Here is a 17,861-nt window from a genome sequence, read left to right on the forward strand (position 1 = left end):
ATCTTGGACTATCAATGCTTGTGGTATTCAATAAATCACATTTGAACCATTTGCTAACCTTTTACACGTCATCATAAACAGCACCAGTCACTTCATCTCTATCAGGGACACCACTTCATTAGTGCCTTTAAATTTCTATTTAGTCTTTTATATCATTTATATTTTACTTTTTTAATTTATTTATATGTATATTGCCCATGTACAGTGTGTCCTTTACATTGCACGCTTTCAATCTCGTTTTCTTATGCGCCATTAAGTGTTTTCTATTACTTTAGCACTATTTTAGAATGTATTTTTGTATATATTACTTTTGTACTTATCGCACCATGGGTCTGAGATAAACGTATTTTCGATCCCTCTGTGTGTCTGGCACAAATTGCAGAAATTGACAATAAAGCCGACTTTGACTCTGATCAGCATGAAGCAACAAAAAAGCCGATTTGGATTCTTTTATTCCTTTATTTAGCATTATGAGGCTCTACATACTGTTACAAGTTACCAATTATTGTATATCACCATGAAAAAAAAATAAAGAGTTGAACCAATAGTGTGAAGTCATGCCCGCCCACCAGGGTACAATATAATTCATTTAGCATTGAGATAAGATTTAAGAAAAAAAGCATACTGTTCCCACAAAACTGTAAGAAAAGCACATTGTAATTCTGAAAATTGTCATTAAACTCAAATGCCATGGCGGGAGTGAGTAACAAAACTACCACAGGTAAAATCTCTTCCTTCTTGCTGCATGGCTCACTTCTTTCTTCCACCTCTCTCCTTCAGAGCCAAGTGAATGACTGAACCATTGTTCATGTTGTAGTAAGCCAGGGAGTTAGAATCCTTAATGAAAATACCCTAAAAACAACAAAAAACCCGCATTATTAAATCAGTCAGGTTAACAGGAATGTTAAGGGGTTAAACTGGGTTAAGAAATAAGTTTACCTCATACTGCAACTTCTGTTTCCCTGCTGCCATGCCTGTAGCTTCATGGATTTTGACTTTAATAACAGACACCTGTGGAGACATTGCATTTGCAGATCCATAAGAATGCAGTAGGTGCACTGGTTTCATATCTTTAAAAACAGGTCAACAATAAGTCAATGTTTGCATACCTGATCTGTGAGTGGGACAGTGAAATTCAGCACTTGGCCATTCAGCTTCCATTCGGTCTTGTCCTGCATGTTGGGCACCTGTACTTTAACTGCCACAGGACCCTGCAGAATGGGCAAAATCATGGGTCAAGTTAACGTACAGCAAGAGAGAAAAGACGGTATATTTAAAAGACCTGACAATAAATTTGGCTGCTTGAATTCATTTTGTCTTGATGCAGGTTGCACCATTAACTACTAGAAATAAACCAATAATATTCAAGGCTTTATCAAACCTTATTCCTACGAAGGAACTCCTCCTCTGGCATAAGGTTGTCCTCTGTCTTCATCTTCTTGTTGACTGGCTCATCCTCGTGAGGTGGGGGTGGGTGAGGGTGTGGGTGGGATGGTGGAGCAGGGGCAGAGGGTGGGGGTTGTGGTACCGGAGGGGCAGGGACAAATGCTGGAAGAATAAAAACAGTTCTTTTTAAATTTCAAATAATAAAAGAAGGCCTATGTGAGAAAGGTTCAGTTAATATCCTGAATGATGCATATTCATTTTCAATATCAGTGACAGGTGTTTGGATACCATCTTACCAGTAGGAACAACCATGGGAGGTGGTCTGGGGGCCATAATGTGAGGCGCTGATGGCGGCATGGGGACCACATTGATGCGGGTAGCAGGAATCATGGGAGGCATGGATGCTAAAACTTGTCCAGGTGCAAGGCGCACCACATTAGACACAGGCGGTCTTTGCATTACAGGAACAGCAGACAGAAGAGTGGTGCGCACAGGTGCCACCTGTTGACAAAGAACACATTAATTAATCATTTTGTATTATTTAATGTAATGAAAAATGTACTGTTTTAAGCAACTCACAGAGTGGGGTGGACGAGCCATAGACATCGGGGGATTGGGTTTAGGCATACTCATTGCAGGAGGCATGGGAGGCTGGTGATGAATTTCACTGGGCTTGCTCGGGCCAATTTTCTCTTTAGTGTCGTCCTCTCCCACCAGTCCTTTGGCCTTGTGAATAGCTTCAATCTGCTCTTGCAGGGTGATGTTGGCCTGTGCGGCCTGCTGGGTACGAGCCATGCTTCCTGAGTGGCCATCCCAAGTAACCTGGTAACACGAAAAGATAAAAAATTTATTGACTCAATTTTATTGAAGTCAAGAATTCTTTTAACACCAAAACTGTGTAGCGTAAACCCATTATGGTTCTCACCTTTTCCTCTGGCTTCTGGATTTCTTCTTCCCCAATCTTCTTACCAATGGCCGTCTCTTCCACACCGAAGATATCGGTACGCCTCTCAGCCAGTTGTTTCAAGCTGCTCTCGATATCCAAACCAGGAGCATAGACTTCATCTTCTGTCTGCCTCTCTCTGATGCTGCGGTCCCTTTGCTCCAGCCAGCGCGGATCCAGCAGACCAATACGCATGTGCTCTTGCATCTTACTGGCTTGGATCTTTTCACCAGTAATTGGTGAGATGAGGTAGTCATCTGGAGTTGAAATTGAGGGCTGAGGCTTGGAAGCTGCAAGGAAAAGATGAGATTAGCATTCACTTTACATGGTAAAAGCTTGTTACGCAATTGGCATTCCCTCATCGAAGGAATCATTTATTACCTTTGGGATCGTAGTCTTTGCGAATAATAACCTGGTCTGGAGTTGGGGGCAGTGGGGGTGGCATGGGGTTGTCTGGTGGCAGTGGAGCTTTCATGCCATCATCGTCTTCATCAGATCCCTGAACAAAGCATGTGGCATATAGATTAGGTTGTAACCAACATTTATGGTCATCTTATTATTTCCAGGGTTAGCAAACATAGGCTGTCAAATTAGTTGGGTGGAAAAGAGAAGAGGGCAACAAACTAGGGATATCCCTATGAATTTAAGTATTCTAATGAACAGCCTGGTACACGGTGCAGTGATCAATTACTTAACCAGTTCTTACCTCATCCATGTCCTGCAATTGTGTGTCTTGATCAGGTTGTGAGGGATGGCCTTCGTTGCGAACCTCCCGTACATCGTCTTCATCCTCACTCTCAACCTCCATCTCCACCTCCTCACTCTCTCCATACTTCTCGTAGCGCTCTTGGATTAGGATGCGCGCACCAAGTTCCTCTGGTGTGGTAGGTGGGGGGAAGTGGCCTGGGGAAATAGAGGTGCCAATAAATAGAAATCCTTCTAGCTACATTTAGGGGCTTAAAAATTTGAGGATTATAATTGTGGTTACATTACCTTGTTCATTGGGCTGGAAATCCACCGTCTCAACCACTACAAAGTCATGCCAGTCGATTTGAGCATATGCCACCCGTTCTTTCTCCCTTTCCTCCTCCTCCTTCTTTCTTTCACGTTCCTGGAACTTTGCCCACTCAACGCGGTACCTCACCTAATGGTTGTGTGGAAAGACAGCTGATTAACATGGGCAACATGATATTAAGTACTTACTCCGAGAAACAGTCACAGTTTAAATGGATTACCTGGTCCATAACCTCTCTTGGATTCTCGGCCTCTCTCTTCAGCTTGGTCAGAAGGCCTTTGGGAGGGATCAGAATCTACATGTTGTGAGACAAGATCAAGATACAGTTTAGCGTCACCACCCCAACATAGAATAATAATAATATCAGAGAGGCAGAATTTTTCAGGTCACCTTAGTGTACTGCTCAACCAGTTTGGTGAAGTAGTTGAAAAGGCTGTGCTGTGGCCTCAGAAAGTCAAACTGGTAGTTCCTCTGTTCTTTCTGCATGAGCTGGGTAAGAAACTGGCGGCCATTGCGAGCGACAAACTGGGCAGTGAGCTTGACAACATCCAGATCAAACGCAGAGATTGAAGGAGGATCGGCAATGAACTCGTACTCCGGAGGTGGTTCTTTGGGAACAACGGTCTCTTGAATCACCTGCACCTATTGACAAACAGAAAAACAACAGTTATTGTTATGATATTGATGATTTATTACTATGAACAAATACTACAAATTATAAGAAATAAAATAAAGATGAGCAGAAATGCCATGTCTTACTTTTGAAGGAAGTTGGGCCTGCAGCATGGCCTGCTGCATAACCTTAGGCACTGCCGCGGATGGTTCCTGAGCTTTTCCCTCCTTAAATTCATTGACCTTGTGACGGTAGTAGGCATGGTACGGGTCATTTGGGTTGAGAAAATTAAACTTTGGATTGTTGATCTCATTCTGACGGATTCTTGCTTCAAACTCTGGGCCATTCCTGTGAAACGACAAGAAAATTGGTTAAATCAAAGACATAACATGTAATTAAGACTGCAGCTGTATAACAGATTATAAAATTGACGTGCATGGAGTAATATACCTGGCAACGAAGCTGGCTGTTTTGTCAACTATGTTTCGGACCTCAGGAGGTGGATATATAATACCAACGATGGGTTTAGTAGCTGGGGTTTCTTCTGCTGGTGCATCGTTCTGTTGGCAAAACTTACATTTGTTAGGCTGTAATAAAAATCACATCTAGTACTCACTACCAACACAGGAACTTCAACTTACTTAAAATATTTGTTCACCTAAACAGACAATAAAGATGTGTTGACCTAATGCTTCTACCAACATTTCAATACTAAGAGGAAAGAGAAATTGTGGCACTGAAACTATCAATATCATTTGAAAAAAAATTAAAAATCTTTTCAAGCACATTCAAGAGAATTATCTATGGTTTACTGCAGATAATGCACATATTTTGGTGTAAAAGTCCTCATGGTGAACCTTTGTCTACTTATGGTTTATTGGTAAAGCACCTTTCAACAACAAGGTAATTCATATTGATTTACACAAAACATTGAAAGCATCGGAAAGAAACATATAAAATGACAAATAAAAACAAACAAAAAAAACAAGCAGATAAATAATTAGAAAAGAAAACCAAGAATATCAAAAAGAATAGAAGTTACAGTGACTGCACTGTAACTTCTATTCTTTTAAGCCATTAATAAATTGTATTGTTTACTGAAAGGCAGCGACAAAAAAGTATTCAGTCTTGATTTAAAAGAACTGAGAGTTGCAGCAAACCTGCAGTTTTCTTTAAGTTTGTTCCAGATATGTGGTGCATAGAAACTGAACGTTGCCTCTCTTTCAGTACAGTACCGCAGTTAAACATGTGTATTATCCTCCATAACCACAACGGTATTTCTGGAAAGTACCCTTGTTTTCTAAATGTCAATTTCAACACATTTAGCTAGCAAAAGTAAATCTCACTGCACCTCGGTTGTTTTAGGGTGACTGATAAACGTTTCGGCAGCTACTCATCAAATTGACAAAGAAAGCAACAAGATTTACGCCTCGTGGTAGTTGCCTAGTGGTGCTTACTTGCTCTGAAATTCACATTAATCTATAATATCTACAGTAATGTAAAGTGAAAGCTAGTTTCCCCCCACATAAACTGTATATTAGCTACGTTGCTAACATTAGCCAGCTAGCAGCGGTATAATCACCTTGTTGTTGGGCTCCGGCTGAACTATTTGAACAGGCCCAGGCGGCATGGCGACGTCTTCTTTTTTTACAAAACTAAAAGTAACCTGCAAACACCAAACCAAAAACAACAGTTTGTTATCTTAAAAACATATATTATACCACATATTGTGCTAAGAACAAAATATATACCAGCTAAAAGTCTAAATTTGCTGTTGGTGGGTACTTACTGCGTCGCGGTTTCGTTGACCCGAATGGCGACGTATTACGTCCGGACACACGCCGAAAAGCATTGTGGGACTTGCAGTTTGTAGGTTGCCAGGGAGATGTGATGTCAACAAGCTACACATACTCGCTCTCATTGCTATGCCAGACAGAAATATAAGATAATATCAGATAGCATATATTGTGAGACATGAGTCAGTTGTTGGGTCGTCAGGACTGCATCGAAAGCCTCCGAAAAGACGTGGTCGACCTTCAAGGTGCGATCCTGGACGTCTTTTCTAGAACTGGACCAGTTCACTTTTCCTCTTGGAAGTATCCTGATAAATTCTCATGTAATTTGGACATGTTAGCTCTGCTGGAACATTATGACTTTGTGAACGGAGAGGATGTATTCAATCAGCACTCCCACATTGTGTTATTGGAACTGGTGATTGACAGGTAGGCTCGATGTTAATAACGCACATTCACACATATTTGATATTTAAAAATAAAACAGGACTTGTCTTCTCTCTCCTCTCACTGAACAAGATTACTGCTTCTTCTACAAAGCTTCAATGCTTATGTTGAGCAGATGAAGTGCAGCCACAGGAGAGGAGAAACCCAGCAGAAGAGTTGCCTGTCAGTTGGTCTTGTAGTCAGAAACTATTGGAGTAATTTAATTCAATTTGCCAACCTTAAGGTAGGGAAATGGCTTTTTTTTTAAAGATAAGATAAACATGTAAAAATCATCTCAACATATTTACAGAAAACTGATAGATCTCCTTACATTTTAAATGCCTTTGTTCTTCTTTTAGGGGACTTATAAAGACATCAAGAAACAGACATTTGACTGTGATGGAACAGACACAGTGTCATCGGTCTCCCCCCAAACGAGCACAAGCAGACGTGGTTTATCTGCCTGTTCTTCAGCAAGCTCCTTAAAGATTTCGCCACAAAATCATGTTCCCTCCAGTGCTACCCACAACACCCTACGCTACCCTAAAGTTGACAGATACAATGTGAGTTGCCAGACTGTTGAATCGTCCCTTATTCCGTGCAACGCATGCCACGAAGTGCAATCCACTTTGATCCAAACGGGACATGCTTTTGTGGAACTGCTTCAGAGCGAGAGCCTGCCCTCGTCTCTGCAGCCGCTCTTGGTAGCAGTGGAAGACACCCTGGAGCTGGGACATATGACTGCAGGCGATGTCGCCCAGTGGGCCAAAGAGCAGCTTAGAGACATGCGCCGGCTGGCAAAACATCTGCAAGATGTGCGGGGTACTGTGCAGCCTCTTAAAGCAGAGCAGGAGAGATTCAAGGCTCAACTGGAAAAAACGCAGAAAGAGTTCAAAGAAGAGAGGGAAAAACACCAAGCAAACATAGTCCAGTTGGAGTTTTCACTAAATAAATCACAGAGATCCCTGAAAGAAACAGAGCAGAGGCTGCAAGAGGAGCAACGACAATTCAAGAGAGGTGCAGAAAAATCACAAATGAATATGGTGGGAACTCAGTGAGATCACATCCACTGCTATGTTTCATATTTTTTGCAACAGAAACGTTGTGCCTGGAGGAGAGTAATTCCACACTAAAAGAGAAAGAAGCAGCCCAGCAAGATGCATTACAGGCACTTGGTAAGTACATAATCACATTTTGCAGTATTGTATAAAATACACTGGTCTTCTACACGTAAAAAACCCTGATGTGCTGTATGATGGATGGTTTTATTATGTGGTAGAACATGAAATAAATGTGCTGCAGGAGAAAGTTCGGACCTTGCACGTAGAGGAGGTGGCCTGTCGTAAACTACAGCAGAGGATCCAGCAGTTAGAGAGTCAAATCTCGGAAACTCAACTGTCTCTCGACAAAGAGAACGCCAAGTACCACAGCGCCTGTCGTCAGCAAGAGGTCAGTATCAGGAAAAACTGGGAGATATGTTGCAGGAGACCATAATAGATTTATACAGGCTTGTTTTTTGTGTGTGGGTGCGTCTAGTCAATGCAGGCAAAGCAGAAGTCTTTGTTGGAGAGAGTTGACGCGCTCGATGAGGAGTGCGAAGAGCTGCAGAGGCAGTGTGGAGAAGGGGAGGAGAGACAGATCGACCTTCACAATCAGCTGCAACAGATGTCCGAGGAGAAGGAACAAGTGCAGGCTCAGCTCGCTCAGCAGCAGGTACATTGGACTTCTTTTAGTGCCCAATACCCCAGCATTTCATAATAAAGACTGACGATGTGATGCTTCTTTCCAACAGGACCTGTGTTTGGAGCTCCAAAGGGAGAAGCAGACACTGGAAACACACATAGGCGAGCTAAAGAACAGTGTGGCTGAGCTGAAGGAATACGTGCAAGCTTTAAGGGAGAGGGAGAGGCTGCTAGTGGCTTTCCCAGAGCTCAGCCCTCTTGCTCAGGCCCAACCACAGAGTATGCAATTATTTAATATTTGTCTGGAAAATATTATAGTTTTGCATGAATCAACCAGTGGCTGACATAACATAATTATATGTACATAAAACATAACCGGCCAGACCCACCCACAACTTGAACAAATAATGTGTGCATCTTGTATCCAGTCATTTACTTCCCAACTGCTTCTTTTTTTAGTACTGTAGTCAGGTAGTTTTAACATGTTGTTTATTTTCAAGGTACAGGAAATGTGCTTTTGGATATGGAGCAACAGCTGCGGGCAAATAATATTCGTATAAATACTCTGGAGCAGGAAAACACTACCCTGTACACCAGCCTTGTGAAACTGAGGGAAAGAGCGCAACAGCATGCAACCAGGGTAGGACGACTGAAAAAAATCTGTAGGTGTATGATAAATGAATGATCTTGAAAGAAAAAGGTACATTCAGCTGCTACACGCTGGATTTGTGGATGCTGAAAATGATATTTTGCATCTTTATCAACAGGAAGCATCACCTCAGCAGACATGGAGCCCCTCTCTGCCCGGCACACCAGTAGAAACACAACAAAATCACCTGACACAAATGCAAAAGAGTCCATTGTAAGTTAGATTTGTTAAAAATGTCACACTTAATCACAGGTTAGGCATTGCATTTTTATAAATGATTAATTATCACACTGGGTTTCTGGTATGTCCTTATTTCTCCTTTGTACCGCAGGCAGAGCAGCAGTGCAACGGGGCTGGGATTTGGTAACAGAGTGAGGGAAGTAAAGCGAGGGGAAAGTGCTCTGGAGTCAGCCGGGTCAGAGGATCGCGTGTCCACTGCCCCCGCCTCCCCCTCTTCCCTGCAACTTCAGCTTCAAACACTCCACCTCGACACAGGCTCCAGTGCTGCGAGAAGCCGTCCGAAAACACACAGTGGTTCTCTCTTCTCTCACTCTAGAAGCTTGACTCACAGGAAAAAAACAAAACCCTGAAAATGTTAATGCACTCAAACAGAAGACACTCTTGTCCAGCTTGTCCAGCTTGTCCAGCTTGCTTGCTGCTGTATATTGTACATTATTATACATGATAATAGCACACTAGCTCAGTCAGTAGGTGACCTGGGAACTGGAGGGTCGCTGGTTCAACCCCTGTGTGGACCATGAATGGAGCGTGGACTGGTGGCTGGAGAGGTGCCAGTTCATCTCCTGGGCACTGCCGAGGTGCTGTTGAGCAAGGCACCAAACCCCCAACTGCTCGGGGCGCCGGTCACTGGCAGCCCCCTCGCTCTAACATCTCTCCATTAGTTGCATGTATATAGGTCGTGTGTGTGTAAAATGAAAAAATTGCAGGACAAATAAAGGAATTCTTCTTCTTCTAATACGTTTGTACAAATTGTCATTGTGTACTACACTACATTTCTCATATGTTAAGTGGAATTTGTGTTTAATAAACGTATTGTGGATGTGTATAGAAGGACTCTTATGTTACTGCATTTTAAAGTGATGTTCATATTTGGTTACTGGGTACATGATATGCTGGATGTTTTTGAATGGTTAGCCTTCACAGCAGATGAGTCACTGTGTAAATGGGCAGTTTGTTCAACCTTGAGTGTCACACAAACAATGACACAGAGACAGACATGTTGATAGCTTTTAAGTGCCACTATCTGACCAGGGTTGGGAGTGGGATGTTTCCATGGAAACACAAGTGCTCGCAGGATTCATGCTCTTCTGAATCGCTACAGACCTTTATTCCAGTCAATAATCTGTCGAGTTAGTCCCTGTTAGTGCGTCGAGATCGAGACCGCACATACTGTAATTCGATGTGAGTTAACGCCTTTCATCTTTGTGTTTAGCGCTGCACACGTCACCAGGCTCGCTTTGCAGTGGTAATTTGAGATGCCACGAGCTCAGTTGTGCAGTCTGAGTCTAATAGGGAGCCCAACAGACTTCGCTTGTGTCAGAGCTGTTCAAGTCAAACACATCTTAGGTCTCTGTTTTCATAAACTAGGTCTCACTTGCAAAATAGATTTGAATCTCAATGACTTCTTAGTTAAATAAAGTTATTAAAACTTGTGAAAATTAGTAAGTATTAGTAGTTACTGACCCGACTGACATTACTAATCACCCTAACACTCTGATCTCTCACCATACTACCAGGATGAACACCTGATCTATGATTTCATTCACTTAAAAGACAGCTCATGACCTGATCAACCTGTATAGTGACCTTTTAGTTAACCCTATTTAAGGTTAGGCTAATCCTTAAATTGGGTTAACTACAGCTGTGTTACCAAGCATGAAACGGAAGTTGACAATGCAAATATCACATTATATTAAGTCAATTTCACCAAAGAGCCGTTACTGAAGCCTACACTCTTCATATTTATGTAACAGGCCACACTGAATATCAGATGAGTCTATTCTGAAATACAGTGGTGACGGGAGGATTGTTATTGTACTGGACTGTTCATACCGTTGTGACCTATCTGATCAATGTTTATCTGGTTAAAAAATGTCCAAAAGTTTATATTAGAAAATGTTTCTTAAGGTGAGTTGCAAGAAAATGTAACATATACAATCAAGAACTGTGGATTTCTATTAGCATAAGCAGCAAGAGGTTCGCCAACAGACTGTATAGAATAATATCATATGCTTCATTTCTGATGAGAATAAAGAAACAGTTTTAGGTAGAACATTTTCAGCACATTAGTATTAATAATTTAGGTTCAGTATTTAGCAGCAAGCCGAATGCCTGTTGTGCAGTCCAAATGACTGTTTAATGGTGGTTGAGTGTACTAAAGACCTGCATACTAGACACATTGTTTGTGTTAAATGCTACTTACCATTTCGTTTATTGCTCATATGTTTAGGTTACATATTGAATTTATTTGTGTCGTTTCTTATAGTTTTCTTCTTATTTATGTGAATATTTTCATAAGTGTGTTGTGTGTGAGGATTTGACTTTCTCAAACAATTACAAACGATTTCATAATTTATGGATTATAAACTTGGTTGGACATGATTCCCCAAAGTGATACTGCAGTCAGATTATTCCACAATTGACGTTTCTGTAAATGCTGCTTCAAAACATTTATTTTTCATTGATAACACGGCCTTTTGCATTTTATACAGACATACACTATAACTAAAAGATTTGAGGACATAATGTGCAAGAGTACAATACTATTCAGAAGTAAAAATGGGATCATTTATAACGGTGCTGGCTGGCATAATAAAAGACAGAGAAAGAGGTGAGAGAACAATCAGCTTGAAGAAGCACCACAGTATCAATATCTGTCACATCCAAATCTTAACTGTGAAACAGAAAATGACAAGACAGTAGAGTTCAGTGTGCAAAGTTATACAAAATTCTCTGAAATGATGCCAAAATGCCTAACTGTACATTCTCTTCCATGTTTGTACTTTAAGAAATCAGAAAGTATGAATTCCTGTGTAAGAATTGTTTTAATCTAACAGACAAATAAATGGATCAACTAAATCATTAAGACTGATTATTTTGACTTTGGGAATCAGTCTGCATTTATTACAACACAGTTAAGGCCATTGGTTTCTTATGCAACACATGCAAACAGACGGAAATGAATAAAAACATACTCATTTGGGATCTTTTTCAGTACATTTGCTGGCTGTGTAGGCTGTGGGAATGTCATCCGTGTAATATAAATGTTCTCACGTAGTGTGCCTTTCTCTAATCTAGGTCAAACTGCAGACTGGCGACAGGGACTAATGCAAATCTGCTGGGATTACGGAGGCCTCAGAGAGATGATTCAAATCCCAGGTTTAACAAAACAACAAAGTCTTCCTGCCGGCTAATATTCTACCCTGTGTGTGACGATTCCTATTCAGTAGGTTTGTGCTTGCCTTATATATATCCAGTAATCTAAATGCCTTTCAGGTAATCTTGGAAAATAATAAGAGAATAAAATGTCAATAATCTATGTGCTTTGGTTTCTAATTTCATACGAACATGGGGAATTGTGGTCAAAGACTTGTCTCAATGTACGTGAGAAAATGCTGAACAAGATCAGTGATGCAAAAAAGAACAGGGTCATGGGATTAGATTTAGGGGATTAAGCGAAGCGCTGAAGTGTTGTCAGCCACTTAAAAGGTGAACACAAATTACTGATGGAGACTAATAGATGTGCATGCAAAAACATATATAACACAGATACCGTGATACACAAAAAGGACGATGACATCTCAGAAAAAAAATGAAGCTAATGAGGTCTGTATAAAAGCAAAAATGTCAATAGTAATGATAGAAAAATAAATACACATTTTAGAATATGGGATTATATAATTTGCAAGAAACCACTATATTGAGGGCAGTGCACGAGTACCAAGGAGGACATGGACTAAGGAGGATCCAAATTGTTAGAGCTTGTAGTATCCCCGGAGGCTTTGGTGAGAGGAATGAGAGAAAAAGGCAAAAGAAATGTAAACTCACAAGAGACTGTGCATTCCTCTGCTCAGCTAAAAGAAAATGCAATGTATGAATGTTTAATATGCTCGAAAAATGATATCTTCAAAAACAGCGGTTTGGGTGAATTTGGATTTTCCAGCTCCAGATCTTCGTTAGCGTTTTACAAAAATCATCCACTGAGTATACTAATAAATTTGTCACAAAGAAAGCACCATATATAACCTAAACCACTGGGATCCTGACAAACTGGCAAGGTGGCAAGAGAAGAGCTGGTCTTTAAAGATATAACACAACTTTGATGCTAGGAGTTTACAGGACAGTAATAAAGCTCTCTACTGTACATTCGAGTATTACAAGATATACAAATATGCTTCACAACGAGACAGAGAGCGTGCATGCCATCCTGTGGTGTGCTTACATCTGCAGAGCAACGGGTATAGACTGTGGCAGGCCAGTCACACGCTAAAGGGAGTGAGATACAAAGAGAACACTAGTAAAAGTACAGCGTATGATTGGGAGACAACAGACAATACCAGGCAGTAGTGATGACTATGTTTGGTCACACATCATCTCTTTCCTGGGTACTCCTCAACTGTCGGAGCAATGGAGGGGCTGATGTGCGGCGCAGAGGTGTCTACTTGTCCATCGGGCTGGACAGACTGCACTGTCTCTACCAGGCTGCCGCTTGGTAGCACCACATACCGGGCGGCCATGTCTTTGGGCTGCAGTTCCCGCATGCCTTCCTTGCTGTGCCAGATCCCATAGCCAAAATACACCAAGAGACCTGGGAACGAGAGAACACAACACACTTGTAACCGTAATGACTCAGAATTAAAGTCAGGGCACACTGCACACAGGTGAGAAGTAAGACAGCATGAAATACTAATTTTCAGGTTCATACTTGTATTTTGGGGTTTCTGCTAGGACATGTTCATATGCTATTATGTTGACAAAAAAATTGCATATTGTCTGTCTGAATATATCTGAATTCACCCTCTGTCTGAAACGCTCCGTTTTAGCAGCTCGGCATCTCTGCTCCATCATTGCAGCCGGGGAATGACTGTAACAGCGCTGTAGAACCACTTTCTACCTATAGCCCAGTTGTGACATAACAACCATATGGAAGTCCTGACGGCTTGTTTAAAGTCATAGTTTCTGAATATTGGCTGTGTGCATTTCACTGTGGATTGAGCATTTAGGTTACTTGCACAATAATTACATAACACCTATACCTGTTTTATAAACAAACAGACATGGAAACCTATTTTTTTACAATATGGGACCTTATCCCCAAAGCCATTGCAGTCAAAAGAAACTGGACTTGGTTATTTATCTAGAAAGACATTTCACCTCTCATCCAAGAGGCCTTATCAGTTCATGTACTCATCTGACCAGGCTGGGACTGGTCCAACTAACTGGTGTGGAGATCCAGGTATTTAACCTCTCACACCATTTAGTTGGACCAGTCCCAGTCTGGTCAGATGCGTACATGAACTGATGAAGCCTCTTGGATGAGTGGTGAAACATCTTTCTAGACAAATAACCAAGTCCAGTTGCTTTTGACGGAAATTGCTTTGGGGATAACAATGACCTGGACAAATAAGAACATTCACAGGCTTAATATAGGACCTTTAAGGTCAGGGCACGCTGTGTAAAGGTGAGTAGTAAGAAAAGTGTCTGCATGTGTCATCTGTTTGTGAAATGTAAAGGGATTTCATATATGATTATCTAGGGGCAACATTTGTTATTTGTGTTATCAAAAGCCATAACCAGGTTGTTATAATAGCTTTTATGTCGCTATTTGTTATACTTTAGCCAACAAGACTAAGGGTCTACAGCAATTTCTCTTGTAGCAGTGCGTCTAGATAAATGCTAAAGTCAGCATGCTAGCATGCAACAATAAGGACACTTACAAGCTGATGTTAAGCAGGTTTGATCCTTATCTTTACCATGTTCACAATCATAGTTTAGTGTGCTTGCATGCTAACAATTGCTAATGAACAGTAAACACAAATTGGCTGAAGGGAATCTAAATGTTGACCTGATGGCGGCGCCTGATAAACACTTGGAATGTCACCTGTATTAATACAGTTCATCATCATCATTGTTACCTAGCACTGCTGTTACTGTCGTTGCAGTCTGTCCACAATTTGCCACAAGGCAGTACATTTATCAATTTGTATTTAGCATACTCTTTGGTGTAAGGATAATTATTTGGCTTTAACTCCACCTATAGTCTGAGTGGAATGAAAAAATCCCACACCATTTTTCACCATTGAATAATAAGGCAGGTAAGTGGCCGTTACTTTCTCTAGGGAAACGTGTTCTGAGACAGAGAGCCTAGCCTAAGACCCTGTCAAGTGTAATTTTCCATGCAAATGCATCTTGTTAACTTGCTGCAGTGTGACAGAAGTCTTTAAATGGTTTACTGGTCCAGAGAAGCCTTAAGCTAATGCAGCTAATCATGTTTCCGTGGTGACCCCCCCCCCCCCCCCCCCCCTTACTGATGGGGCATTAACGCTGTTTGACAATCATCTACATCCTCAGAGGGTTGCTGTCAAAAGGGAACTTTCTCTATTCCCTTTATTATGTTTGTTTAATGTGGTGATGTAACACACTCACTAGGAAGATGTTTTATGATAGTGTATTCAAATAACTTACTGAGATAGCATTCATTTCAGGTCATGTGTGCACTCTGGATTAGTCTGCCTTTAAGTAACGGATATGACCTCAACAAATTTGAAAGCAGAGTTTGTGTAGACCAGACACTATTCAATTGAGGAGTGTAAGTTTTTCTTTAGCCACTCTGTATTCTGCCTGAGTTCTGGTGCCTTCTTACCTACAGCGATCCATACAGTGAACCGAATCCATGTCAGATGGCTGAGCTTCATCATGAGGAATACATTAATGAGGATACTGGCAGCTGGAGTCAATGGAACCAAAGGTACCTGTACAACAATCAAACATCAGTCATACTACAATCATAGTTAATGTATCTTTCATGACAATAACAAGTGGCTTCAAATTGATGTATCAATTTAACTGAGATGAAATGGGTTACGTAACGAGTGTACAAACGTTTATCTGAGGACCAAACAAATTGGGCGACAGCAGCATTCAATCATCATATGACAGAGAGTTGTGTAATTGTTGTAAAAACCATAAAGGACATCACCTGGAATGTTTTGCTGTTGGTTTGTGGCTCGTGAATCCATATGAGCAACAAGCTGATGAGAAGAGCTAAGCTGAAAATCACCAGCAGCATTGTGAAGCTCCAGAACGGCAGCTGCAGCTGTTGGGTTCCAAACTCTAGCACGGCACAGAGGGAGACCGAGCTCACTATCAGACTCAGCACACAGAAGGCCACCACCTCGCCCGGCTCACAGTCACCCAGCAGCCTGCCCAGGTACGGATCCCAGTACGCCTTCAGCTGCCCCACCCCGCGCCGCTCTCCTGTCGCCTGTCTCTCTACCAACTGGAGTTTGTCAGAGAAGGACTCGTACTGCTTCAGCTCCCCGCTGTCCTCGGTTATGGTCTGAGACTCCGAAGGGGCAGGGGAAGGCTCAGCATTAGGGTTGGGAGATGTGGAAGCAGTTCCCTTAGAGCTGGTTTTGTCAGGCTGGAAGCGCAGCACAATAACACTTGCAGCGACAAAGCTGTATGCCAGGAGGGTGCCAATGGACAAGAACTGAACCAACGCCTCCAGGTCAAAGATGAGAGCCATGATGGCCATGAGGATCCCAAACACCAATATAGCATTGACAGGGACTTTGGTGACGGGATTGACCCGTGCGAAAATAGAGAAAAACAACCCATCCTCGGCCATGGCGTACACAATCCGAGGGAGGGAAAAGAGATTGCAGAGCAGCACAGTGTTCATTGCTAGAGATGGGAACAGAGAGTCATTATCAGAACATTAGTACAACACTTTGCAGTCAATACTACTGCCATATCTTTGTTTTTATACTGAGTCTAATAGCAATTTAATTTGTACGTCTCAATTGAAGGTTGACACTCACCACAGATGGAACCGACTGCCACAATAATTCCAGCCCAACTGTAACCCCGGCGGAAGAAAGCATCTGCCAGAGCGGAGTTGGGGTCCAGTGTGTGCCAGGGTACCATTAGTGTGAGCACCATGGAGACCAGGATGTAAGCTGTTGCTGCCAGTGCAAGGGAGATCGCAGTGGCAACGGGAACAGCTTTCTGTGGGTTCTTTGCCTCTTCGCTCGAGGACGCAATTACATCGAAGCCCACAAATGCGTAGAAGCACGTGGCTGAGCCCGCCAGTATTCCTGATAGCCCGAAAGGTGCAAAACCGCCTTCTTTTTGGCTCCAATTGGCTGGTTCAGCCAGCATAAAGCCAAATACCAGGATGAAAACGATGACACCCATGCTAATAACGGAGAAAATATGGTTGAGGTAAGAGGACACTTGAACTCCAAAGGAAATGAAGAACGAGGCAACAACTAGAATCCCTGCTGCAAGGAGGTCAGGGTAATGGGCAAGGAAGGGCACGTTCCACTGCATAATGTGTGTTTCTGTGAAGTTCTGGATGGCGTGGTTAAAAATGGAGTCCAGATAGCCACTCCAGGCACGTGCCACAGCAGCCCCACCAATCATGTTCTCCAGAATCACATTCCAACCAATGAGAAAGGCCCAGACCTCTCCCACGGAGACGTAGGTAAACATGTAGGCAGATCCTGTTTTGGGAATGCGTGCTCCAAACTCTGCATAACAAAAGGCAGCCAGTAGAGATGCAAAACCTGCAAAAAGGAAGGATAGGATGACAGCAGGCCCAACCATGTCTTTAGCCACTGTTCCCGTCAGGACATAGAGCCCAGAGCCCACCATGCCACCCACTCCCAATAGAGTCAGGTCCAGGGTGGACAGGCAGCGTTTCAGCGACGTGGCCATCATGTCATCATCCAGTGTCTTGAGTCGGTTCAGTCTCTGACAAAGACGCACCGCTGGGGTGCAGCCTCTCGGACAAGTTTCCATAGCTACAGAGTAAGAAAGGCCAGCTGGGCAGGATGGTGTAGAAACAGTCACACTGGATCCATTATCTGTCTATGGAGCTGCGAGACAGAGCACAAACAAAATATTGACATCAGAACAGGAAAAGCCACTGTGGTTTATGTGACCCTAAGTGTTTAACCAGATGTGACATTTCATTCAGACATGCCGTTCCAGTTTTAGAATTGCTGTAATCACAACCTATTGTGAAAGAGGCTTACTTTTTCTTTATAATCCTTGTAACTTTTCACCAATACATAAACATTGTTTTTTTAAACAAAGCAATAAGTGAAC

General features: G+C 42.2%; 3 protein-coding genes across 3 annotated transcripts; 1 reads left to right on the plus strand and 2 right to left on the minus strand.

Annotated features, from left to right (window-relative positions):
• Positions 1-439: 439 nt before the first annotated feature.
• On the minus strand, positions 440-5,778 carry sf3a1 (splicing factor 3a, subunit 1). Its single transcript, XM_083911678.1, has 16 exons — positions 5,747-5,778; positions 5,540-5,623; positions 4,408-4,517; positions 4,104-4,305; positions 3,735-3,986; positions 3,565-3,639; positions 3,323-3,473; positions 3,036-3,232; positions 2,711-2,828; positions 2,312-2,619; positions 1,966-2,208; positions 1,683-1,887; positions 1,382-1,548; positions 1,110-1,211; positions 940-1,011; positions 440-852 (listed from the first exon to the last, which is right to left on the minus strand). Exons 2-16 carry the CDS (start codon positions 5,585-5,587, stop codon positions 751-753), a joined length of 2,352 nt encoding a protein of 783 aa, XP_083767804.1. The 5' UTR covers positions 5,588-5,623; positions 5,747-5,778; the 3' UTR covers positions 440-750.
• A 153-nt stretch (positions 5,779-5,931) lies between these two features.
• ccdc157 (coiled-coil domain containing 157) lies at positions 5,932-11,855 on the plus strand (the record flags this gene model as incomplete). Its single annotated transcript, XM_083912798.1, has 11 exons — positions 5,932-6,179; positions 6,270-6,420; positions 6,536-7,193; positions 7,274-7,351; positions 7,456-7,625; positions 7,713-7,889; positions 7,969-8,137; positions 8,359-8,498; positions 8,626-8,720; positions 8,839-9,013; positions 11,826-11,855. 11 exons carry the CDS (start codon positions 5,932-5,934, stop codon positions 11,853-11,855), a joined length of 2,091 nt encoding a protein of 696 aa, XP_083768924.1.
• A 1,262-nt stretch (positions 11,856-13,117) lies between these two features.
• Positions 13,118-17,552, minus strand: slc7a4 (solute carrier family 7 member 4; the record flags this gene model as incomplete). The annotated part of the gene is made up of 4 exons (XM_083911884.1): positions 13,118-13,335; positions 15,391-15,499; positions 15,727-16,433; positions 16,571-17,552. The coding sequence occupies 4 exons, from the start codon at positions 17,550-17,552 to the stop codon at positions 13,118-13,120; spliced, it is 2,016 nt and encodes a 671-aa protein (XP_083768010.1).
• Between the last annotated feature and the right edge of the window lie 309 nt (positions 17,553-17,861).

Source organism: Echiichthys vipera, assembly GCF_963691815.1.
Source record: "Echiichthys vipera genome assembly, chromosome: 4".
NCBI lineage: Eukaryota > Metazoa > Chordata > Actinopteri > Perciformes > Trachinidae > Echiichthys > Echiichthys vipera.